Source organism: Vicugna pacos, chromosome 7 (genome assembly GCF_048564905.1).
Source record: "Vicugna pacos chromosome 7, VicPac4, whole genome shotgun sequence".
Classification (NCBI taxonomy): Eukaryota; Metazoa; Chordata; class Mammalia; order Artiodactyla; family Camelidae; genus Vicugna; species Vicugna pacos.
The window spans coordinates 12,743,007-12,768,461 of NC_132993.1; the positions used below are offsets into that span (position 1 = coordinate 12,743,007).

Consider the following 25,455-nt stretch of genomic DNA (forward strand, 5'->3'; position numbering starts at 1 on the left):
GAAGGCAGCTCTCGCTTCCTATTCACCACCTCTGCTTCATGCCTGTCTCTAATCTCTGTGTCTTTGACCCAGGTTATTAGCATGGCCCCAGAACAGATTACAAATGCACAACTGCCTTGCTGAACGGTACGGCGCTATTGTCCTTGACTCTCTGATCTACACTGATTATAAACACCCAGCTTATCAGTCAGGACACCTGCCCCTTTCCATGACCAGAGCAACATTAACGTATGCAATTCACTCATTCATTCGTCAAACGTTTATCGAGGCCGTCCTATACACCAGGCAGTGAGCTGGAAGTTAAGAATATGGAAATTAAAAACACTCAGTAAGAGAGAAACAAAAGTGTAATAAAGTCTACAATAGAAACATTAATGCTATGAGACCACCTGGAGGCCTCAGGTGGGACCAGCTTTGAGAATCACAGTCAGAGCATAATCGTTGATGAGAAATTAATAAGCATATTAATGAGAAATTTAAAATACACCTGAAGCACTAAAGACTTATTTTCCTCTGCGTTTAGGTTATGAAAACGGTGGTTAGTGACAGTGGCTGCCAACTACTAAGCACCCACTATGTGTCCAGCACCGTGCTGAGCACACCACTGAGCAGAAACACATTGAGATGGATGGAGTGGGGTGGGGGAGGGGCTCGCATTTGCTCCTGGGTTTGCATGTGGCCGGTTTCAAGGCAAGATAAGCTCTACTGAGATAGAAAAGTTCAAAAGATAATTAAACCAGTTAGAAAGCAAGACAGCACTGGGACTGACGCTGGGTTTCAGAGCCAATTTCCAAGAAGTAATTTCATCATCATAGAACATCAAACGTGAATTCCATTTTCAGCTATGCAAATTCCAAAAGAATAATACCTCACATTTGCATAATGCTTGATGCTTTTCAAAGTGCTTTCCCAGTTATTAATCTAGAGGAGGCTTTATTACCACCGGAAACACAAATGGAAATTCTGTTCAAACTCAAGTTCTCCATTATTTTTCCCACTTTCCCCTCAAAAATCAGAGCCACCTAAATTCAGGTGCTTTGGATGGCGTGGATAACTTTAATAAGTTTAACCGACAGGGTGAATATGCATAAATGTACCATATTGTGGGGCCTTCCATCTATAGACACGGGGCTTCGATTGATCCAGACTTTGGAACCTTCTGTTGAATTAACAAAATCACAGGGAGCTACTCTCAGTTTAAATTTGAGATCCTTCCAAGATCTCAGAATTTGTGGCACTGCACATATGACATTCGTCAGAATCCATTCCCTTCTATCAAATATGAGAAAACTAGGAAATTAGTTCCACCACTTCGTCCTTAAACCAGCAGAAATCCTTGCCAATGACTTTCTGCAAAGTCACCCACATTGCCAGACAGCTCCTATGCCTTTTTGTTTGTTTGTTTTTAATATAATCAGAACCAAGAGGCCGAATCGATTGTAAATCCAAACTGGAGAGAGGATCTTAGAAAAATGAGGTGAGAAGATATGACGGGGAGCAAGGAAATACATCTCCCCAAACCTTTCCAATTTGTTTCTTTTTCCATCTCCTTCAAACTTAATTATGTGTAGCGTTCTCAGCCACTGAATCACCAGCCTTTCCTGACACCTCAATCTCATGCATTTGAGCGAAAGATTAACCTGGCTGTTTGCTTTTAATTCTGAAGCTGTGTTAATACTCAACTCCCTCTAGATTAGAGGGGAAGGAAAACACACTCCCACATACCCCACCCTGGCTCCGGCAAGCCTCCTATTTCTGACAATGTCACAGACATTGGAACAATCGGGCTTCACTTACCACTTCAGGAGGGCCAAGAGGACCACTAACAGGGCCACCGTCACCATGGAGCCATTCACTTCCAGTCTGAGGAACCCCCAGACTTCCATTGCTTCTCAGAGACCCTCCAGGGGTGGTCCTCCAGAGGAAAGAGAGAGGCTGATCCCCCTGCCGTTACAGGAAGCACGGTCCACAGCTAGAAGAAATAGGCAACCAAGAAAACATCCCATCAAGTGGGTCCCCGAAATGTGCTCTTTCTCAGAAGTGTCTCCTTATAAAGAGGAAGGAAGAGGAGGGAAAAACACAGGGTTTCGGTATAAGGCAATGAATCAGCAACTTTATTTTCCTGATGACTGTACTCCCGATAAACATTTGTGTGAACTTCCCTGGGAAGCAGGAGCAGAACTGGCCCCATGTTGAGAAAAAATTGTTGCAACCATAGATTTCTAGTGTGGGAAAGTTGTCCTAAAAGGAAGACTCCTCTTAAAAAAATTAATTTATAATCAAATGATTATACAGGTCAGGAGACTGAATGTCCCAGCAAACTCTGAGGCCTGACATCAGCCTGACGAAAATGCTGGCTGCATGGCAGACATCCATCCCACTAAGTTCATCGGTTCCTGGGGTTTAACGACCCCTGTGAGGGGTCCTTAGTGACTGCCTGTCGGAACAGACTGCAGGTCTCACCTCGGATCAGCCCTCTCATGATGAGCTGGAGGATTTTCTACATGTCTAACAGTACATCCATAGGCTCATGTGTGGGTCCTTTGTTCTGGCTCTGAGCTTATCTGAGTAAAGCAGACTGCATTATTTTTTGCTTATGAGTCAACATGTTCTGCCTTTAGAAACGGGAAAGGTGTATCATACAGGGACTCTCACTCACTATGACATTCGTCTGTTCATTTAGCACCTATGGGGGCCAGGCTCTGTGCTGAGTTTACAAACAGCAGTTGACACACAGAAGAAGTACCAGACTCTGGAGAATTTTCTCTGGGGAGACACAGACAATAAACAGGTAGACAAATACACAAGTAATTGCAAGTTGAGACCAGTGCTGTGAAGGTGACGACCACGGGGCTGGGCTGGGAGCAACTGGTTAGAGAGTGGCAGGGGACACCTGTCGGAGGGGGAAAGTTTGAGCTGAGAGTTCAGGTGAGGAGGAGACGAGAGAGCCGTGGGTGAAGACTTCAGGCCGAAAAGGGTGACAGGATAAAAGGCTGTAAGGTGGGGAAGAACTTCCCGTGATGTGGGAACTGGAAAGAGGCCAGAGCGGCTGGGGACCAGCTGGAGGAGCGGCTGGGAGGAGGTGGTGACATACACAGAAGCCAGACAGCGCAGAGGCACGGTGAGAAGCTTGGGCCTCATTTTATGTGCCACTTAGTGGTTGACTACTTCCGTATTCTGTTTGCTTGTTCTGGCTGCTCGTGAACGGGAGGGAAAGCAGGGAGGCCACTTAGAAGACTAGTGCGTTCATCCTGGGAGGAGGCTTCTCAGACTACAGTAGCGATGGGAGGCAGAAAGAAGTGGATGGTTTGAAATCTATTCTGGGGTAGGCTCGGCAGAATTTCTTGGTGGCTTGGATGTGAAAGGGAGGAGAAGGAGGAGGGACATCTGACTCCCAGGTTCCTGACTTGACAGAGTGCTGTTCATTGAGATGAGGAAGGCTGGAGGAAGATAGGGTATTGCTGGGAAAATCAAAAGTTGGGTTTTAATCCTGTTAATTTGGAGATGCCTGGGAGACATCTGAGTGGAGCCATCGAGTCAGAGTGGAATCTCGGCTGAAACTATAAATAATAATGATGATAATGGCAGTACCATTTATGGAGCTCTTACTCTGTGCTAGTTATCACTCTACGAGCATCCGCACACGTTAGCTCATTCAATCCTCATAAACCAGTCTTTGAGTTAAAGCTAATTATTAACCCCATTTTATAGAAGTAGAATCTGAGGCTTGGGATGTATGACTTCAAAGCCCATACTGTTACTCAAAAGGTTATATTCAAACATGAAAGGCACCAATACGCAAATGGTAGTTAAATCCAAAGGCAGAGATGAGCTATAGCCCCAAAGAAGAGGAAACCACCCAAGCACCAAGTACCTTCTAAGCACCTTCCCCTTTCTCTAGCCGTTTGCCCTGCCACCCTGTTTGGCTTTCCTACTTAGGTGTCCCCCAGCAGCTGCATCCCATCTGGACCTGGTGCCCTGTGCCCCAGCCCAGCCCTTCAGGATTTCCTAGCCTCTCTCATAGTCCATGTCTCCTTTGTCCCAACTGATCAGTACCATACTGACATGTCAACAGATCCGTGTCTCCTCCTCACGAACCAGAGCTATGCTTCGACAAGTTTCCTCTGAAATAAACAGTGCTTTCAGGCACAGGAGCCACTGTGGGGGGTGTGAGAGGGTAGCAAGCAAGTTCACCATGGCCAGGGATTCAGAGTTGGAAGAACCTCAGATATTACTTAGACCAATGTATGTATCAGGAAGATGCTCAAGGAAAAAAAATAAGATTCTAAGATGAGATGAATGTGAAAAATGCTGGTATGAGCATCAGTACTTAAGTATATTTACTCAAGACCCCTCAGAGGCTTGAACCTACTGATGTTCGTGGTGAATCTCCAAGAGGAGGGTTCAGAGAGCAGCATTTTCCAAGTGCATTTGACCCTAGACCCTTCTTTTTTTTTTTCTATCTTATTTATTTCTGTTCTCTTTTTTTTTTAATTGAAATATAGTCAGTTTACAATGTAGAGTTAGTTTCTGGTATATAGCACAGTGATTCAGGTATATATATATATTCATTTTCACATTATTTTCATTACAGGCTATTGTAAGGTGTTGAATATACCCTGTGTTATATAGTAGGAATTTGCTGTTTATCTATTTTATATATAGTAGTTAGTATATGCAAGTCCCAAACTCCCAAAATATCCCTCTACCCTACCCCCTTCCCCGCTGGTAACCACAAGTTTGTTTTCTATGTCTGTGAATCTGTTTCTGTTTTGTAAGTAAATTAATTTATCTTATTTTTTTAGATTCCACATATAAGTGATATCATATGGTATTTTTCTTTCTCTTTCTGGCTTACTTTACTTAGTATGACAATCTCCAGGTCCACCCATGTAGCTGTGAATAGCATTATTTTACCCTTTTTGTGGCTGAGTAGTATTCCATTAAATATACACCACAACTTCTTTATCCAATCATCTGTTGATGGACATTTATATTGCGTCCATGTCTTGGCTATTGTAAATAGTGCTGCTATGAACATTGGGGTACATGTATCTTTCCTAATAAGGGTTTCATTTGGATATATGCCCAGGAGTGGGATTGCTGGATCATAGGGTAAGCCTATTTTAACTTTTTAAGGAATCTCCGTACTGTTTTCCATAATGACTACCAATTTACATTCCTACCAACAGTGTAGGAGGGTTCTCTTTTCTCCCCACCCTCTCCGGTATTTATTGTTTGTGGACTTTTGAATGATGGCCATTCTGACTGGTGTGTGGTGACGTTCTACTGTAGTTTTGACTGCATTTGTCTGATAGTTAGCGATACTGAGCATTTTTCACGTGCCTATTGGCCATTTGCATGTCTTCATTGGAGAAATGTTTGTTTAGGTCTTTTGCCCATTTTTTGATTGGGTTACCTTTATTTGTTGTTGTCATTGAGTTATATGAGTTGTTTGTATACTCTGGAAGTTAAGCCCTTTTCAGTCACATCATTTGCAAATATTTTCTCCCATTCCGTAGGTTGTCTTTTCGTTTTGTTTATAGTTTCCCTTGCTGTGCAAAAGTGTATACGTTTAATTAGGCCCAATTTGTTGATTTTTGCTTTTATTTCTATTGCCCGGGCAGACTGCCCTTGGAGAACTTGCTAAGATTTATGCTGGAGAATGTTTTGCCTATGTTTTCTTCTAAGAGGTTTATAGTGTCTTGTCTTACGTTTAAGTCTTTAAGCCATTTTGAGTTTATTTTTGTGAATGGTCTGAGGAAGTGTTCTAACTTCATTGGTTTACATGTACCTGTCCGGCTTTCCCAGCACCATTTGCTGAAGAGGCTGTCTTTTCTCCGTTGTAATGGCAAGATGAATTGACCATAGTCATGTGATTTTATTTCTGGGCTCTCTATTCTGATCCATTGATCCATATGCCTGTCTTTGTGCCAATACCATGCTGTTTTGATTACTGAAGCTCTGTAGTATTGTCTGAAATCTGGGAGAGTTATTCCTCCAGCTTCATCCTTTTTCTTCAGCACTGCTTTGGTGATTCAGAGTCTTTTGTTATTCCATATAAATTTTAGGATTATTTGTTCTAGTTCTGTGAAAAATAGTCCTGGGAAATTTGATAGGGATTGCATTAAATCTGTAGATTGCTTTGCATAGTATGGCCATTTTAACAATATTAATTCTTCCAATCCAAGAGCATGGGAACCACAGAATCCTTCTTAAGGGACATTTATTAATACATCCTGGACGTAGTGTTCTTAGGAACGCGCTTGAAGAAATGTTGACCAAGCCCAGCTCTTATTGACAGAGGAATAAACAGAAACCCAGAAAGAGAAAGCGACTGGTACAAAGTCCCTTAGCTGCCTGGTAATAGAACCCAGGTCCTTTATCTCTCTTTTCAGGCTTTGCATCTAGAATATTGTCCTCCTGTCCCACCGTGGACATATGGGCCTGCCACAGGCCCTGCCTGGTTCACGGAGATGGCTTTGAATGTTGGTAACCAGCTCAGAGATGTCCTGAGGGGTTGCCACCTCCCCTGGTGACATCGAGTTCACTCATTTATTCCTCTGAATAATCTTTCTGGAGCCCTTCCTATGTGACTTGTGATTTGTGGAAGCTGTAAATGCCATGGAGAGATTCTAACCCCACCCCCTTTCTACACTCGCCTCACAGCAGAGATAATACTCAGTGAATTGTAGACAGTAAATTAACCAGGTTGGAGCAGAAGGGTCAAATATGAGCAATATTAAGGCTTTTCATCGGGAGAGTAACGTGATTAAGGATGCATTACAATTTCTATGTCTCGGACGCAGTGCAGGGACCTGCTGGTGGGGATTTTTCCAGGATGAGGAGCAGACTGCTGCCATGATAGTTACCATAATTAAGTATTAGGCCTTTAAGTATTCTCTAGTTATTTTCTTTTTAATAGATATCTAATAAAAACAACCAACTCTACAGAACTGTATAGAAGATAGCCCATAATTCCAACTCCCAGAGACAAACTCTGTTAACCAATTAGCATAAATCCTCCCCTATCTTTTTCTGCACACATGCAAACACAGGTATAGTTTTAGTTTTTATGAAAACAAGATCATGGTATCCATGCCATTCTGCAGCCGGCCTTTTTCATTCACTGGATCATGAATGTCTCTCCACATTCAGACCCAGAGATACACATCATCCGCTTCTTGGGATCCCCTTGGATGGATGTGTCATTGATTCCGCCCATCCTCCTTTGAATGGCATTCAAGCTGTTTTCAACTTTTCCCAGCTACAAACGAGGCTGCAGTGAACATCCTTACACGTATCAGTACGGCCTCTCATGAGAAGATCCCAGGCAGCATTCTGAGAAGCAGAATTTCAGAAATGCTAGTAGGTGCTGCCTGCTGTAAAGGCCATCAGTTTCCCTCCCCCGAGCTGTGTATGGAGGTGCCTGTTCGCCCCGGTTGGGTGGGACACCCCGCAGAGCTTTCCCCTTCTGTCCCAGCCCACTCCAAGTCTCTCTTTTTTTTTTCTTTACATCCAGGCAGATGCCTCCTCCAGAGCTGAGTCAACTGTTTTGACTTAAGTCGTGTGTTTCTTTTTAAATCTTTCACTCCATAAATTCCGTGGTATTTCCTCCATGTTCCCTGTGTTTAAAAACTGCCTGTGCAGAAGCCTTCCTCCTCCGCCGAAGCTTCCCAGCTGGCCTGCACTAAGCCCGATGTCTCTGACGGGGTTTGAGGCATCAGAGCGGTTCCCTCCACCCCGCAGGACCCCAAGTGAAAGGATAGAGGGGATTTCTCAGCACCACAGACATTCAATGACCGTTGACCTGTAACCTCATCTCAGCTTCATAGCAATCCTGGGAGAGAGGCGAGCAGGACTTTTCATTCCTGGGTTCCAAGTGCGAAAAACTGGAGCTCAGAGGTGTTATAAGCTTGTCTGAAATCATACATTTCATCCATTCTAGAGGCCAGGCTCAAACCTCAGTCTTCTGGCTTTAAACCTAGTGTTTCATCCACTGAATCTAAAGCCACATCTTGGTTTAAGTATTCGTAGTTCACACAGCCAGCGCACGGCTGTGAAGTAGTTTATTCCACGTTTCCCCCCCCGGGGTGCAGAGTTGCTGCATTAAGAAGATAGAGGGTCGGAGTGTGCCTGTGGGCAGCTTTATCTCCTTGCAGAAGATTCTACGGCCCCTTTGGGAAGGCTGGAAACCTCAGCTAGCCCCAATTCAGCCCAGCCTCCTCTGCATCACCAAGGGCCCAAGGGACGCCCTGTCCAGGCTCCGAGGACATGGGGTCAGGCTAGGAGGCTTGTCCACTCTTCATTCCTTCAGTCAACACACACATATTGGGCCATTGCTAGGCACCATGTACCAGGAATGGAATCTCAGTGTCTAAGACCCTGGTCTTGCCACCAAGGAGCTCAGGGTAGGGAAGCAGACACATAAACACCTATGTGTCATCAGCGTTATAGGCACTGTGATGTGAATACGTACAGGGCACAGAGAGGGCAGAAATAGGAGGAAGGAGATTGGTAAAGGGCTTGAACAAACGACACTTGAGCTTGGACTGGACAGACGACCTCCCCAAGCAGACCGGAGCAGGACAGGTGTGCTTGGCAGAGCGAGCACAACTGAGGCTTGCCCGAAGGCAGCGGAAGCTGGGGTGAGTGGCGGGGACAGATGCTCGGAGGCCAGGTCATGCAAGGCAGCGTGGACCGTGCCAAGGGGTTTGCACTTTATCCCAGGGTCAGTGGGAAGCCAGAGGAGGACCGAAAATTAAGCAGCAGCATGATCAGATTTCTTAGAAATACCCCTCAGAAGTACAATTGGATGGGTTGTACCTGACATGGGGGGACCAGGGACGAGGCTACTGGTCATCTAGGTAAGAGAGCATGGCCTGAATATCTCCAACTGGAAATGGGGAAGAGAGGACTGGGTTTTTAGATTACTGGGAGGGCGGAATTAACAGTATTTGGTCACTGATTGAGTGTGGTGCTGACGAGAGGGGGTTGTTGAAGATAATGCCCCAGTTTCTGGCTCCGTTGATCGAGCCCTCAGTGGTGTCGTACAACGCAGTGAGGACTTGGGGGAAGGAATAAGTGGAGGGAAGTCACCATGGCTGCAGCTGTGAGCAAGCTGGTGGCCACCTGTGTAAGGATGCTCAGGAGGCCGCCACTCCTGGAGAGGTCAGGCGAAGAATCTGAAATCGAGAAGGAGTTTTATTTTTGAGAGCCGTCTATCTGCATAGAAAAGGGGCAAAGCCGTAAGGATAAAATTGCCTACAGAGAACAGGTGGATTGCTGAGAAGAGGGCCACGGACAAAACACTAAGGAGACCAGCCCTGCACCCAAAGAGGAGAGAGGATCCAGAAAAGAGGAGGAAGGATGATCGGAGAGAGCGCGGCAAAGCTGAGCAGCAACGCCAGCCAAGAGACCCAATGTTAGGGCTGAAGGACGTAGCTTTTTGTTTCCAAAACTCCTGGGTTCAAATCCAAGCTCTCCAGCTTGGAAGCTGTTGGGAAGCTATTTAACCTCTTGGAGCCTCAGTTTCTCATCTGTAAAGTGGGGATAACTGTACACACTTCCCAGGACTGTTATGAGAAAAGTGAGGTGCCCGTGTAGCGTGCTCGGCAGAGCCCAGGCACATGGGAGCCCTTGGACACGTAGTCTGCGATCGTTTCCACCAGAGCCACAGGGGGCAGTTGCAAGAAGCAGGAAGTGACAAAGGATGTGAATGGTACAGAAAGGCCAAGTGAGGTGGTTACCGAAGCGTCTTTGGATTTGGCAATTTCGTCCTTACTGCCATCCTAGAATGGCTTTGATGGGGTGCTGGGTGTAGGGAAACTGAACTAGAGAAAAGGAAATTCTGAAAGGACAGATTCAAACTTCTCTGTCCATCTCTCTGGCCCCGTGGCTGACACATGGGGGAAGACATAGGTGTGGACCGGCTAGCGTAGACTTTCCAGGTGCCACTCCTTGAAGGGCCTACGTGAAATGAGAGCATCTCCTACTTCAGGAGACCTGTGGGACACGGTAGCCATCTGTGTGTGTTTCCCTCCTGAGATAAGGACAGAACGGTCTCTTCGCTTCAAGGTTGCTATGGAGACATGGATGGGTTTGTAAACAGTTTAAAGGTCTGGGTCACATCTTGATTTTTGTATTGGTTATGGGGGTGGGGACCAGATTTTATACATCATTGTATAGCCACGCTGCCTGTCACGCTACAGTCTTACACACTGGCTTGGTTTTAATTAACTTCCACAGGCTGATCGCTCTTAAATCTATTCTCTCCAGTTCTTATTCCTGAGTTTCGGACTAATATAGCCAGCTGCCCACTGGACCTCTTCTCGCAGATATCCTACAGATGCTACAGACTCGAAATGTCTAGAACTAGACTCATTGTTGCAGCCTCCTTCCCCCGTTAACCTCGTCCTCACCCCGTGTTCCTCATCTCAATGAATCAGTCATGCCTCCCTCCACTCTGCTCCCAAATCAGGAATTTGGGCTCATCCTTGACTCCTCCTTCTCTCCCAGCCCCCACCTCCCACGTCTGATTAATTACCAAGCCCTAATGGTTCTGCCTACTAAGTCTTCCCCATTCTGGCCACTGCTCCCTTCATCCGTTCATTCTTTCATTCATTCCACTTCATCTCATTTGCTGGGTAAAGACATCGGCGCCTACCTGGCGTTAGGTACTGTTCCAGGCAATGGGAAATACACTGGGGCAGCAAACAAGCCAGGCTTCTGAGCTCAGAGAGCTTGTATCTGGAGGGATCCACTCAAGTCACGGCACTGTGACCTCTCACTAGATTGTCGCTGTCTCCTAACCACCTCCCCGACTCTTGTTCATTCGTCAGCTTTTACTTGTTGACTTTGTGCTCGTGCCTGGCACTGGGCTGGGCGTGCCTGATGAATACAGAGAAGATCAGCATGCCTGGAGACCTTGAGCAAGGGAGCCGTGAGCCTGGATGGTGTAGAAAGCCAGGTAGGGGTTGGAACACCTGAGACCTGGTGGGCCATGTGGAAAGGATACTACTTCCTTCCAAAAGGCGGGGAGTCATTGGAGGAGGGGCTTTACGCAGGGGAGTGACGTGATGCTGAGTAGGCCACTGGGTCTCATCTGGCTTCATTATTAAAATGAGCGTGGCGCTCATCCCATAATAGCCTAAGCTCCCCCTGTCAACACCGTCCAGGTCCCCGGTCCCACGCGGGGGCGCCGAAGCAGCGCTACCATCCAGACCTTGGCTGTCAGCGTCATTCGAAGTCAGGTTACAGGCTTGTCGACTACAGGCTGCCCTTGATATTGCTAATCAGACCTGGCCCGTCCCGTTTCCTTCACATTTCAGCCTCTCTGTCAATTTGTGTCACCCATGATCGCAGCTTGTCAGATGTTAGCGCTGTCTAAATTGTCATCGAATCTCTCCTGGCACTCCTCACGGCTGAGTGTGGCTACGTGTTGATGATCAGGATAGTTCTGCTCGTGCAGTGGAGCGTCGGCAGATGGCTTGGCTGCCTTAAGGCAAGTCTTGGAGCTTTCAGGCAAGCTAGTGTCTGGAACAGCCATTTTTCACCTCTTAGACACTGGGGGGTGGGGAGGGCATTGTGGTGACAGACTACAGGCCCAGAAAGCAGATTCTGGAATCTGCAGTTTGACGGCATACTGCAGTTCTATTCTTGGCTAGTGGCGGCGCCACGAAGTCCCAGCACAGAGGGGAAAGGGCGCTGTGGCATACCTACCAGACCCCAAAGAGAGGAATCCCCGAACAGAAGATAATCAGAAGTTTTGGCAGGAGCTGCCTTCAAGGATGTCCATCCTTGGGTAGCAGGACCCCCAGTCCCCAAAACAGCAATATAGAAATAAGAATTGGTTCCTGGGGGAGAGAATGGATAGAATAAGTGTCGTAGTAAGGAGCCCCCAGATCCCAGAGGCTTGACACTGTAACAGTCTGTTGCTCCCTCAACTAACAGTCCAGAAGTGGGCACTCACTCCGCGGGCAGCCTTCCGTACAGGGATTCCGGGATGCAGGCCCCTTTGATCTTGTGACCCTACTCCACCCCCCATATCCTAACCCGCAGATGCTGGATCACCTTCTGGCAAATGAGAGAAAGAAGAAAGGACAAAGATGGGAGGAAGATTTTCACAAGTCAGGCCCGGAAGGGGTGTCAACACTCCCACATTTATTTCCTCAGACAGGATTCAGACACGGGCCACACCTGCCTGCAGAGGAGGCTGGAAAATGCAGTGGGCTCAGGGGGAGAAAGAAATAAGGTTGGCGAACACATGGCATTCCTGCCACGGATAGGTCCCGTCCTGGGTGTGCGCTCAACCTGACGACTCCCACGTAGGTAACAAGCTGCTAGAACAGGATGAAGGGAGGCAACTGAAGCCCCCAAAAGCCAGAGTCTTATAGTCAGTTCAGGGATCAGGGAGAAAGAAGAACTAGACTTCACCATGATGGAGTGCTGACATCTGACCAACCTTTCCTAACTCTCCAGGAGGTTGCCTATTTCCCGTAGCCTCTAGCTGGGGTTCTGCTCTAAGTTCACTTCCAGGAGCCTCCTGAAGCTCCATGAAGCCACTGGTGCCATGCACCCACGTGCGATGCTCGTCTAGACCCAACTGCACGAGACTAGTCCACACAACTAGACCTGCTTAGACTGCAGTGCTATGTGAATCAAGCCTCAATTCTCCACACCCCAGTGAACCATGTGAATCAAAAATATTTGCTCTGCCTGAAGAAGTCACCTTACACCCGAAACATTTTGTCAAGCCCCTGTCTTTACTGGTCTAGCTCCCTCCCTGGCTGCGCTGGTCTGTGTATGGAGGTCCCAGCCCACCTTTTACCTGTGCCCACCTGAGTTGTGACAAGCCCTGTGTCATCCTATATCCTCCCTCTCCTTTAACAGGCCACACTCCTTCCTGTGCATTTTCAGGACTCAGATTAAATGCCACCCCCTCAAGGAAGTCCTCCGGGATCACCCATGGTGATAAGTCGTACTTCTCTTTCCTGCCATAGCACCCCAAGCTTTCTCCATTGAAGTTGCCTGACTAATTGTATGTCTACCCTCTAGATGTAAAAGTTTTGGGAACAGAGACCTTTTCTGATTCAAAAATGTATCCTAAGCGGTGAGGAGAAAGCCTGTCTGTCACTCAGTAGGTGTTCATGGAATGTTTGTTGAATGAATAAAGACACTTCTGCCTGTGTTTCAGGTAGCAGCCACCAGATGGCAATAGTGTTCTTTGGGTCATAAAGGTAGGTGGTAATGCTCTTTCTGCAAGGACCCCCGAAATCGACTGAGATTTGTTCCCATAATCCAAGCGCTTGGTTAATTTTCTATAAAATGCATCAGTTTATTGAAACAACCACAAAATAATTTCTCAAGCTAGACTTTCTAATAAAGAGATAACAAAAAGAAAAAAAAAGGAAGAGGTAAAGAGAAAGCACCACTGAGCCCTGGGGTCCTTGGTACTGTTCCCCACTTGATCTAAGCGTGGGGCTCTTTAACTCAAAGACCCAAGAGTATCCTTGTGGACTCCTAAGCATTTGAAGTTTCTGCAGCTGCCCCAGCCTGACACCCTTGTGTCTGCCTGTACCTGTTCCGGGTTCACTGGCTCTAATTTTATTTTCTTATCTTATCAGGGCTTTACCAGTAGACCAGTTTGGCTGGAGCAGAGAGTTCATGAAGAAGGCTATGAGAGATAAGGTTGGAGCAGTCAGGAGGGGCTGGCGGGAGGAGGCCTCTGGGTACCAGGATGAGGGTGAACTTTACCCCACACGTAACAGAATAACTGGCAGGGATTCTTGTGGCAGGTGTGTGTGCATGTGTGGACGGCATGAGTGCACGTGTGTGCAGGAGTGAAAGGGCAGTGGACTAGGGAGGGAGGGACATGTACCAGATGGTGTTGAGAAGGACAAACGGGGGCCTAGGAGAAGCCAGAAGCAAGGGAGACCTGCTGGGAGATGACTGTGGTCCCTAGGAAGTAGGGCTGAGGCACAAGACACGTGGAGAACAGGGCTGGTGGATGTCTGTGTGGATTCGGGAGATGCTCTGTAGGTAGAAGAACTGGAGGATTTGACTGGGAAGGGGAGCTAGAGAAGAGAGCCTAGGAAGGAGCCCCACTGCCGGGCTACACCCTGACTTTGTGCAAATTAGAAAAAGGCACACCTTCTCCAGGACACTTTGCTTCTGCCTGCTGGAAAATTGTCTTGTCTACCAAGCTCCCAGGTGACTGGCGCCCCAGGATTGTTGGTCCATACCCACCCAGCTCCACAAAGGCCTGCGAGGCAGACTCCAAGGCCCCAACAGGGAAACAGGGCAGGTGTTTCTGGGAGAAATGGGGATGTTGGGGCAGAGCTGTTTTTAAGGGAAGGAGCATCTCGAGTTTCATGCCTTTCGAGGAGCAGTTTTCAAACCTGAGCGGACATCAGACCCTACTCAAACCCCTTGAATCTTATCCGGTTGAAAGAACTCTCCCAGAGGGATTCTCTCCACCTACAGGGTAGATTCAAAGGCAGCACCTCTGGGGACACCACAGGCCTGAAGATGCTGCTGTATTTGGGCGGCAGTGTATTAGCAAATTCTTTGGTTTCTGGTTATGAGTTTACCCCATTTTGTCTCTAATGCACTCCTCCTTTCCCCAGGAAAGGCCTCAGCTTCCTCTCTTTCCCTCACAGGGGTACCATACTGGCCAGAATCATCCAATTCTCCAGTAGGATCAATGTGAACTCTTTCAAACTTGGTTCTTTCACAACAAGTGCTTGTCACTTGGCTTTTTCTGACTCTTACTCCAGAAACCTCTGTTCTGCATTTCCTTGCGGGTGGGAGATGCCTGCTCAGCAGGTGCCCCCTCTTCCCCTGCCTCCCTGCTCCAACGTGACCTCCTCCTCGCAGCCCTGGTTTCACCCCACTCTTTGGATGATGTCTGTCTTACGTCCCAATAGTATTGGAGGTTCTGCAGAAGCCGAGAGGAGATGTGTGTCCCTTCTCTCAATACGGTAGTGGGAAGATGAAGTAACAGAAGGCATGTGTGGGATCGAAGTAAATATGGGTCTGAAATTCCACATAATTACATAATAGAGAGGTGTTGCCAAGGTAAATTAATATGAAAACAGTTGGGTGATGTTTACCAACAAAATCCGCTTGGGGTGTGTCATTCTCTGCTTTTGCTTTGTCGAATGAGCCACGAATTAGAGTATTACACCTCAGGAGAGGCACCCTCTTCAGAGAAGTGACCGACTCATTCTGCCTGCTTGGTCAGCCTACCTAGAAACTGGGAAAGCTGCCAAAGTAAGCCTGGGAGCGGCCTGCGAACCCTCTGCCCACGGGCTGGTTTGCTGACCATCTTCCCATCTGTCTGTCTGTCTCTTTTTCATGTCTGTCCTATCTTTTCATCTGTCCTGCTCCCTGTGCTACTTTTACAGCCTGGGAACAGCAAGGCCAGGTTCTCATCTCAAACTCACAATCCTCATGTCGGCCTTAAATTCACCCTCCCTTACATCAAAACACCTGGATGGCAACATTGAGATTCAAATCACATTCACTGTCAGTATCCCACAGATGCCTCTCCTCTCAACAAATTCTCTCAACTGGCCAAGCCAGCCTGAAGCTGAGACAGGACACAGGCTCCTAGCTGAGGTCAGGGGAGCCACGTATACCACTGTCCATTAGGAAACACTCCGGAACACCTACGAGGTGAGCGGCTCAGGGACAGGGGCTGAGAGAGGAGGATGGATGAGAAAAGTGCCCAGGCAGCTCTCTGCTCAGGGACCCAGGACACCAGGCCCCAGTCAAGACCACAGGATGCAGAGTCTGTGTGAGGACTCCAGGTCAGTCGTCTTTTGATCAAGGATCACCATCTTTGGAAAAGTCTGGAAAATCACAATCTTTGGAAAACCCAGCAGAGACTCCAGGCACCTAGTCTAGCCTTCTCCCTTCATAGCGTCCCTGGAGCCTAGTCCATTGGTTTCGGCTTGAATTCCTCCAGTTCTGGGGTGCTCACCTCCGGTTAAGTGGCCCTTCTCTTGTTCACAGCCCCGGAACCAGCATCTCATTCTCCCCTGCACCAGGACTCCCACATCCGTTCTTTTATCTGATAGTGACCACCACCCTGGGATTTACACAGGGCCAGCATGCTTGCCTGACCAAGCAGTTACCCTCCGGCTCCGTCAGGTCCGGTGAACCACGGCAAAGACAAGACCAGGACTCGAACCCCTCGACTCCTGGCCCACTAGTGTTTCCACCATGCAGCTCTGCCGTTGTGTTGAGAGCAGCCCGGAGTCCAGCCTTCTGAATCTGAAATGGACCCACTGCTGACCTTCCAAGCAAACCTGAGTGAGAGTGTGAGGGCTGGAACCCAGTGCTACGGACTTTTCATCTTTGTGGAGAACAGGCTGACTGCCTGGGCTGCAGCCTGAGTCCCTTCGTTGGGAGGTGAGCTGAGGGTCGACGAGCAGCCTGCTCTTCACAAGGCCAGCTAGAGAGATGGACTCTTAGACAGTTTTTCTGCAGTGAAGGACGGCACCATCCTGACGTAATGCTTCATCCAGGGCAGAGAGGGAGCAAGGGTGGTGCTGGGGGAGCGTGGCATTCAAGCCCCATGAATAGTCCAACACCAGCACCTACCCAGAGGGCCTGGGCAGAGAGGTGAAACCCTGACCCACACCTGTGACAGCCCGGCAGTAAAGACTTTGCTCGTGTAGAGTCCAGAGGGGGTAGGACCCTGAGGCCCCCATTTTTCCCTTGCCTCATTGGCTAATTTGGAGACTGAGTCCTAAATGTCAGAACTCCAATTTACACCTGCTTTGGGCAGAAGAAGGTATACACATTATATCTGTCATCATTGAACCTAGTGTTTGCTACCATTTAACACGGTTATAAAGAAGATCTGTAAAATCCAGAGTACTTGTGTTCTAGAATTCCTGACCCAGATTGGATGGGTTCAATTACATACTTAGAGAAAAGCAGTCATGGCATTTGGGGACCCAATCCACGGTCGGGGGACTGTTGGGGTGGCTATAGTTCATAAGTCCATAATGTGTGTGATTATTCAAAAGAAGAAAGGTATGAAATAACTGAACATTTGGACAAACCTAGGGAACCCTGACTTATTCTTCCATCTCAAACATTTTTCTGGAAGCTATAAGCAGTCCACTGGGCAGTAAGTTTTTCTCGGCCCCTTCACCAAGAAGTTTTTTTCTCGGCCAGTGTGCAGCCAGTCCCTCTGTGGTGGTGTGGAATGACCTACACAAGAGGGGAATGAGGAGGTGCCTCCAAGGTGGGTGGTCAAAAATACCCCAAAAGGACATCGTTGGCCCCCAGCTGGGAGGTGTCTGGAAGACCACATATTGGAAGGACTGGCAATGAAAAGCACAAGATGTTCTTTCCCATTCGTCCTCCAGCAAAATGGCACCTCCTCAGAAGGTCAACCAAGTGACCCATCAGGTTCTTTGCAGGCATTCAGATCACTTTGGCTGAAGTAGAAAGGACTTTTTTTCTTTTTTTTTTTTTCAAATGAATTCTTTTTGTTGCCAGCTAATGTCTGAATTTCTCCACCCACTTTCTTCAGAAATCAGCAGGCTAAGGAAGTACCCATTCAAGAACTGATATGATTAAAAATTAAGATACAAATAGGTGACTCACAATTTCACTAGCTTACAAAGATGGGGGAGTTAACTGCTACAAACATACTAGTTATATGGTCCTTTGTGGGAGAAGGGCATACAGATGTCGCCGACTTCATATAGATCCCAACAGACAACTGGAAAGTTGCCACATTAATCATGTAGGAACCCTGGGGATCTCCATCCTTTTCCCCCAAAAAGGGAATGTACAGAAATGTTATATTCTACCTCCACTGCTCCTTTCATGTCCCTCCTACTCATTTTGAAACCCATCTCTAAGAAAAGTACTGTCTTTATTGAGCCCCAATTCACAAAACACAATACAGGGCAGAAGGCATGTTTTTGCCTGTACTCATGGAGAAAGCAGAAGAAATGTTCTTCCTTATGTTTGTCTGAAGCTCTTAAAAATTGAGATTGAATATGTATTACTTTTGTAATGGAAAAAAATTTGGGAGAAACTTTTGATTTGGGCTGCAAGCATCTGAGAGGGGGAGAACTTCATGGAAAGTGTTTGTTCTCTCCATCTGAGTCTCTCTGAGAAGCTCACCCCAATGTTGTGGGGTCAAACTCATTTCCCCGGTGAGCATGCGTATTTGCTCAGTAAGAATTCAGCCTTGGTCACAAAATGTAGAACATTTCAACCTAATTATCTTTGCTTTGGAAAGAGCTTCCATTCAGCCTTTTATGGTGTGATGGTAAAAAGGAGTTCATGTAACAGTCTGATATACTGTTGCTTTTTCAAGGATGGCAATTAGAAATAAACATAAGATACAAAATTTCCACCTGTGGAAGACTAGTCTATTGCAGGAATTCCAGTTTTGCCAAGGCCAGACCTTGAGAGCCTTGACTTTGGGGGCTAGAAGCCACTGAGCCCCAGATTTATGACTGTTCCCTTGTCTCAACCACCTGCTCTAGGCACGTTCCTGTAATTTATGAAATGCAACTGCTCTAAAGGGTACAGGCCAGGAAGTGCAGGATTGAAATATTCCACCTGGCCAGACACGGTCGTGAGGACTAATTTAAGGCTTTGCTCATTTTAAAGGGGATATTTCTCATTCATGATAGAGAAATTTCCATGCTGCCAGAAGTATTATAAAGCAGTCAGTCCTGCCTGAAATGCTCAGAAAATACCCCTCACCAAAGGTCATCCCATCTTTAGGGTTAGCTACTCTCGTGGTTCTTTTCAGAGTGAAAAAGTCTCTTTCATTTTTTCTTCTTTCCTTTATATTTTTCTTCTAACAACTAGTTGTTAAGCCTGTAGACCATGTCTAGACATTTCCTTAGACATAAATCGCACGGTGCCCCTTTCCACGAGCCTCAGTCATGCCATGGCATCATTTCTAGTCCAGCATCATCAAGAACAGATTCAGTCCTCCTAAGACGTAGATCTTTTCAAAGACAGGCAGAAAGATCCTGCTCACGCCATTCTGTCCTCCTCCAATGGCGATCATTTGGCTGTCAGACTAACTGTGGGGCACAGCTGTCTTTTGAAACATCCGCTGAGGACAAGCACCACTGTCACCCACAACACACCTTTGCTCGTGACTCTTAGGCTCTTAGGAAACTATTCACCACAGACGTGACCCATTATCTGAGGTGACAAAGAGTGACTGTATGTGTAGAGTAATATATATAAATTTGTGCCTCTCATAGGCAAGAAATAAGGTTTCCCTGTAAAAGATGTTAAGAAATCTCAATATTCTTTAGGTGGGGTCCAGTCAAAAAGGAAGTTCTTTCAAATTCTACTAACTTGAATTAGAATTAAGTCTGAGTGAACTCAGATCTTTTGTTTTTGCTTTTCAGACTGATGTGTGTGTGTGTGTGTGTGTGTGTGTAGGTAAAATCTTAAAGACACCAAACTTTTCACTGGGGAGACAGTGAAATTGACATAGGTTTCAGAAACACATAATTCCCATCAGAAGTGGACCCAGACTAACCGGCGTGGTGTGGGTAGATGTGACCGTGTTGGTTTTTCTCTCTGTTATGATTTGCTTTTAAATATTTATTTGCAAAATATAAATCTCACAAAGATTGAACTCTGTGAGGGAGAAATGGCTACTGCTTTTGCTGCTGCTTAATGGAACTGTTGAAACTTCTTGGAAAACAAAAAGATTCCTTTATATAAACAAGGCATCTGAGTGAAGCATGAAATAACAACTCTAGAAAATGCCCTGCCAGCCCTTCTCAGTTGGGCTGGAACTAACTTCTACGGGTGTGCGGTGCATTAGACAGTCTAAAATTACAGTCTGTGTGGATAATTGGCTACCAAAAATATGAGTGACTCTAAAAATGCAGAGAAATTAGAGTTTATGTCATTAAAATGACAAGCATTCAGTTGAAACACTGAAAAAAATATCATCAGTACATTTACAGATTCCTTTTCCATTGATCCATCCCCATGGCTAATATAGTACCTGTTACATAAAAATGCTCAATCACTGTTCTGTTCAGTCTTCCCGGTGGACTCTTCTGATTTTCTGTCAGTCAGAATGACATTTTAGGATGTTAATTTTCATTCAGTAAAGAAGGACTAGGTCTGAGCATTGAAGGCTGCAGGACATCAAATGTGTACACTTGCTTTGAATGACCTCTTCCCTACGAGTGACGAATCTGCATCCTATAGACTTGAGCTGTGATGGTCACGGACTTGGGGGCCCCACGTCTGGGGACTTGTTGGGAGAGCATCCCCCTTCCTGCATCAAATGTCTGTGGGCAAACTATTCTTACCTGCAGATGCTCTAGTCTACTGGACCAGTTAATCCAATCAGCAGGCACGGTTTCATTGAGATGTGCAGCATTGTTCCATCATGCAGCCAAAGGTCCTTCCCGCAGTGAATGGGAAGGGATGTGGATGAGGAGAGGATGGTACCAATAGGAAAGGCATCGCCAGTTCCTTAAGCAACAGTTTACTGAGTGTCTATTATGTACTAGGCGCTCTGCTGGGGTTACAGCCTCTGCCTTCAAGAAGCTCATGGAATAGGAGGGGAGACAGATCTATAAATAGACCCAGTGTGGTAAGAACAATGATGGAGACCAAAGAGAGGCACATTCTTGGCATGAGCAGAACTGACTCTTAAAGGAAAAATAAGCATTGACCAGATGTCAGTGGGGAGGAGGGATCTCAGGGAAAGGGGTCAGTGGTGCCCCAGAGCTGGCCTGAACCAGCTCACGAAGACCAGTAGTTGAATGTCCAGGAATCTTGCAAGCTGACTGTGAAACATAGCCATCATTAACAATTAAATTATAGCCATTTACAATTAAATAAATCATATTAAAAACAAAGATAACAAATACTAAAAATATATTACTCCTTAGTTATTTACATGCTACAGATCAGGGATTATTTCCTCCCCAGAAGGCCACTCACCAGGAGGCAGGGACAAGGCCACGCAAGATAAAGGCAGGGGCCTCCCGGCTGGGAGCAGAATGCAGCAGGGAACAGGGGGAGAGAGGAGGCCAAATCTCACATGACCTTTCTGGCCACGTTGAGGAGCTGGGGCTGGAGGGTCAGAGGACTTTAAGGGCAGGCGATTATCCTCACAGAAGTGGGGAGCGTCATCTGGCTGGAGAGTGGCTGAACTAGAGACAGGAGTCAAGGATGCCTTCCGGGTTAGATGGAATCACTCACCGTGCAGGAGGCGCATTCTGTGAGGGGAGGTGACAAGTGCGGCATCTGATGAGTTGAGTTTGCGGTCTCTGGTCTATGAGAACCTGGGAGAGATCCAGCAGACAACTGGCTGTTCAAAGGAAGCTTCCGAGGCATCCGGGCTGGGGCCCTGGACTGGACACAGTCAGCGTGGGGATGGTAGTGAGACCTTTGGGGCATGTGAAGTCACCAAGGAGAGTGTCCAGAGTGGAAAGAACAGTGAACTGAGGATGGAGCTAAGGGGAAAAGCAAGCGCAGATGGAAAAGGAATGTAGGAAGAGGCTCATTCAGAGAATCTCTTAGGAAAATGAAATATAATGGGAGGCAAAGGAGAAGAGTGTTTCAAGAAGCAGGAGAGAGAGAGAGAAAAGGGAGAAGGCAGGGGGAGAGACCTGGCAAGAGGGGAGCAGAGCACAGGTTTCCAGCCCCCAACCCCTAGAAACCACTGAAAGGACCCTCAAATTAAATAAAAATAGGGGAAATCCTGCTCATGGCAGAGAAGTACTAAAATCTTTCATGTAATTGTCCAAAAAATCTTGATATAGAGGCAAGGAGGGAAGCAAAATACAAAGACGTAAAACTAGACTCACCAGAAAGTGATGTGTGTCAGTAGATGGCAGGGGACAGACCCTCCTGGTTCTGGAGCTGAGTGACAGTGTCAGGGAGAAGCTGCTGGACAAGGAAGCATCTTTCCACCCCCGTGACCAGCGGTGTTGGAGTCCCAGGCCCAGAAGAGAGGTGTGGCCACCCCAAAAGGGAAGCCCTTAGGCAGCTGGGCTCCTCCCAGACATGGCAGGGATCTTCCCTAAATCCATCTAAGAAAGTGGACCTGGTGATTTCAACCAACACTGCTGGAGGATGTGACCACAGGTTGACCCAGGAGCCGGACTGGGGCAATGGAAGACTCCTCACCTAGTCCTCTGTCCTTGGGATGCACGTTCTGCCTACTGTTTCCACACTAGGAGCTGTTTCAAGGATGCAGCCTTGAGAGAGTAAGGTGCTGTTGAGACCATCTGGACTGAAAATGTGGATGAACACTCTTAAGGGCGCTATATAAACTTTTGAGATTCTGGCATTGGGTGCAAAGATCTACTCATCTTGCAGAGCCCAAAACAAGCCTTGCAGGTAAGTTCCCTTGTTTATTCAGCCTGCCACCTGCCAATCTGCTTCTTTCTTCAGTCTCTCCTTGCCCAGGAACAACAGACACAGAAAAGACACAGGCATCAGTGAAGAAGATACACAGAAGTGAGGCGATAGGAACATGGATTCCCAAAACAAACTCTTTGGGTTTGAGTCCTGGTTCTACTGATTATTTGCTTGGATACTTTACTTAACTGAGCCTCAGTTTCCTCATCTATAAAATGGGGATGATGATAAAATATACCTCATAGAGTTATTGTGAGGATTAAGTAAAGAAATACAGGTGAGTGTTCAGAATAAGGCCTGGTATACAGTTGGAGCTGCTAGTTATGATTGTGTTAGGACATCCCACAGCCCTAGCTGCTCCACACTCATCAGGCTAGTAGATCATTGGCCTGGTCTCAATCCATCCACCAGTTTAAGATCTTAAAAGATGATTCTGCTAGAGCTCAGGGAAACAGTGAAAAATCTATCCACATTCATTTCTGATGAATTAATTTTTGTGAATTTTGGCAAATAATCTATCCACATAAATTTTGGTGAATTTTGGCTTAGTCAACATAGCTCTTTCCTCTTTCCAAAGTAAATTAAGAGGCAAATAAAAAACACATGGCCTACAAAATAATTCTGTAACATGAGTGACAGACGTTTTAGCAATCAAGAAACATTAAAATTATATATTTCAAAGAAAAAAATTGCTATAGAAAACAGAAGTAAATTGAAACTACATTTGATGGAGGAAAAGACAAAAATCATAGACTCCATGAAATAAAAGGTAAAAATGAGATAAGAAAATACATGATATGAGAGAGTTGTCAGAGTTGAGAAAATAATGGGGGAGGGTATAGCTAAAGTGATACAGTGCGTGCTTAGCATGCATGAGGTCCTGGGTTCAACCCCCAGTCTTCCTCTAAAATAAATAAATAAATAACCTCCCCCCCCCCCTAAAAAAAAGAAAAGAATGGAAGAAAACATCTAATGACCTGGTGGAATTTTGAATGAATTTAGCGTAAACTATGGTTAGAACTGACACAAAGAAGATTCAATCAGTGAAAAAAAAAGACAAGCTTGGGATTTTATTTCATGATACAGAAAAGGACAAACAGATTAGAATGATCAGAAACAAGGTCCAGATGTAGAAGATGAACAATGGTGGGGAGGAGGGAGCAGAAGAAATACTCTTCTCCTAATAATCATCATGTAAGAATAGTATATGATAATATAAAAATATTAGAAAAGAAAACCTTTTTAAGTTGAGGCTAGACCTGCATCCATAGGTCAAAGCTCCTCAGGTGTCAGGGAAAGTCACTAAAGACTCCAGGACTTAGACATATTCTATTGAAACTGTTGAATATTGAGGGGAGATTGAACAATAATGGCAAAGGACCAATGCAAGGAAAACATTTTATTTAAAAATGCATGAATGGAAAAATGCGTTGCAACCTTAAGAGGAATTCCATATTGCAAAGATATAGATCCCCCTCAAACTAATGGAACTAAGTAGCTGAAGCTGATGTAATCCTGGGTAAAATACCAGTGGGATTATTTTGGAAACTTACTAAAAACTGCTTCTGAAATTAATTTGGAGTAACAAAAAGCACTTGATAGGAAGAAGTTGAATACAGGGAAGAAATGAATGAGAGTGAGGAAATACAGTTAGGTATAGACCATTCCTGTGTCAGGTTTGTATTAAAAAAAAGAAGAAAGATGGTATTGAGTCATATGGGAGTTTTTTAAAGTAAAAGAAAAAATTAAACAGTTGATGGGAAAAGACGGAAAATTTAGGATAGGCAGGATCCCACTGGAGAGAGTACCAGAAGACACAAGGGGAGGTGAGAAAAGACAGACATCTTTAGCTGGAAGTGAGGATATTCTATCCACAAAGTCTGGAGTCATCAAGAAACATAAATAATAGTTTAACAATAATATATACTAATATAATAATAATTCATAATAACATAATAAGTCATAAGATAGTCATTATAACAGCTAACATATATTGAGCATTATTTTGAAGCTGGGGAAGTGATCGTCCATAAGATAGACATGGAACTTAGAGCCCAGAGGGCAGACAGACCAAACACAAGTAAACAAAATAACTGCAAATTACAATGAAAAGTTTGTAAGAAATACACATGGTCATAAGAATGATGGTGGGAAGTGGGATGATGGTACTTAGGAAGGTCCAGAAGGTCTTCCCTGAAGATGTGATAGACGTGATATTGAAGCCAAGAGCTGAGAGCTGAAAAGGAGCCTGCCATTCCAGTAGAGAGGAGGTGGTCCCTACGGGCTGTGGGCAGAGAGCCTGGGCAAGGGGGGGAAGCATGGTGAGGCCAGTGTGGTCAGGTGACGTGAGGTCTAGGGGAACGGGGCAGGGAGCAAGTCATGCAAGACCTTGGAGGCGACAGTAGGGGGTTACATTTTTATCCTAATTGCAGTGAGAAGCCACTGGTGAGATAGCATGACCTGATTTGCATCTTCAAAGATTGCTTCCAGGCCACTGCATGGAGAATGGATTGGGGGTCAAAGGGGAGCAGGGGGAAGAGTGAGGAGGTTTTCTTAGGAGTCTCAACAAGAGGTGGCATTGCCTGAACTAGGGTGGTGACCATGGAGATAAGAAGGGGGAGTTGGGTAAACTCACTGGGGTGAAATCTGCAAGGATTGATGATGGAGGGTTTAAAGGAGAAGAGGGAATACAGGATGATCCACAAGTTTCTGGCGTGGAGCCTAGCTCCCCACTGGAGAAGGAGATGTGGTTAGAGGGTGGCCAAAAATGAGCAGGTAAGACTTGGTAATAAATTGGGCAGGGCAGGCTAGGCAGGCTCCCAGGGGAACGGGGAGACCTGGGCTCTGAGACCAGACCCAGATGAAGGCAATGTTGAGAAAGTTGTTCCAGGATGTGCGTGCTGGTGAATAAGGGAGTGGAGAGGGGGGCCAGTATATAAGAACCTGGGTTTAATCCAGGGCAGTGAGAATGATGAGGGAGGGACTGAGGTATTTTGAAGAAATATTGGGCAGCCAGTGGAGATACAAGAGAATCAAAGGTGAGATGAATGGTGCCAA

At 46.2% G+C, this 25,455-nt stretch overlaps 2 protein-coding genes across 5 annotated transcripts in view; one reads left to right on the plus strand and one right to left on the minus strand.

Moving 5' to 3' along the window:
• Positions 1 to 2,040, minus strand: part of TBXAS1 (thromboxane A synthase 1) — a 142,297-nt gene extending 140,257 nt beyond the window's left edge. The window contains exon 1 of the mRNA XM_006210031.4: positions 1,798 to 2,040. Coding sequence (XP_006210093.2) covers positions 1,798 to 1,886 — 89 coding nt within the window. The 5' untranslated portion in view covers positions 1,887 to 2,040. The remainder of the gene's footprint in view (positions 1 to 1,797) is intronic.
• The window catches only part of HIPK2 (homeodomain interacting protein kinase 2), a 252,551-nt gene that overhangs the window by 20,093 nt on the left and 207,003 nt on the right, over positions 1 to 25,455 (plus strand). The window lies entirely within an intron of this gene.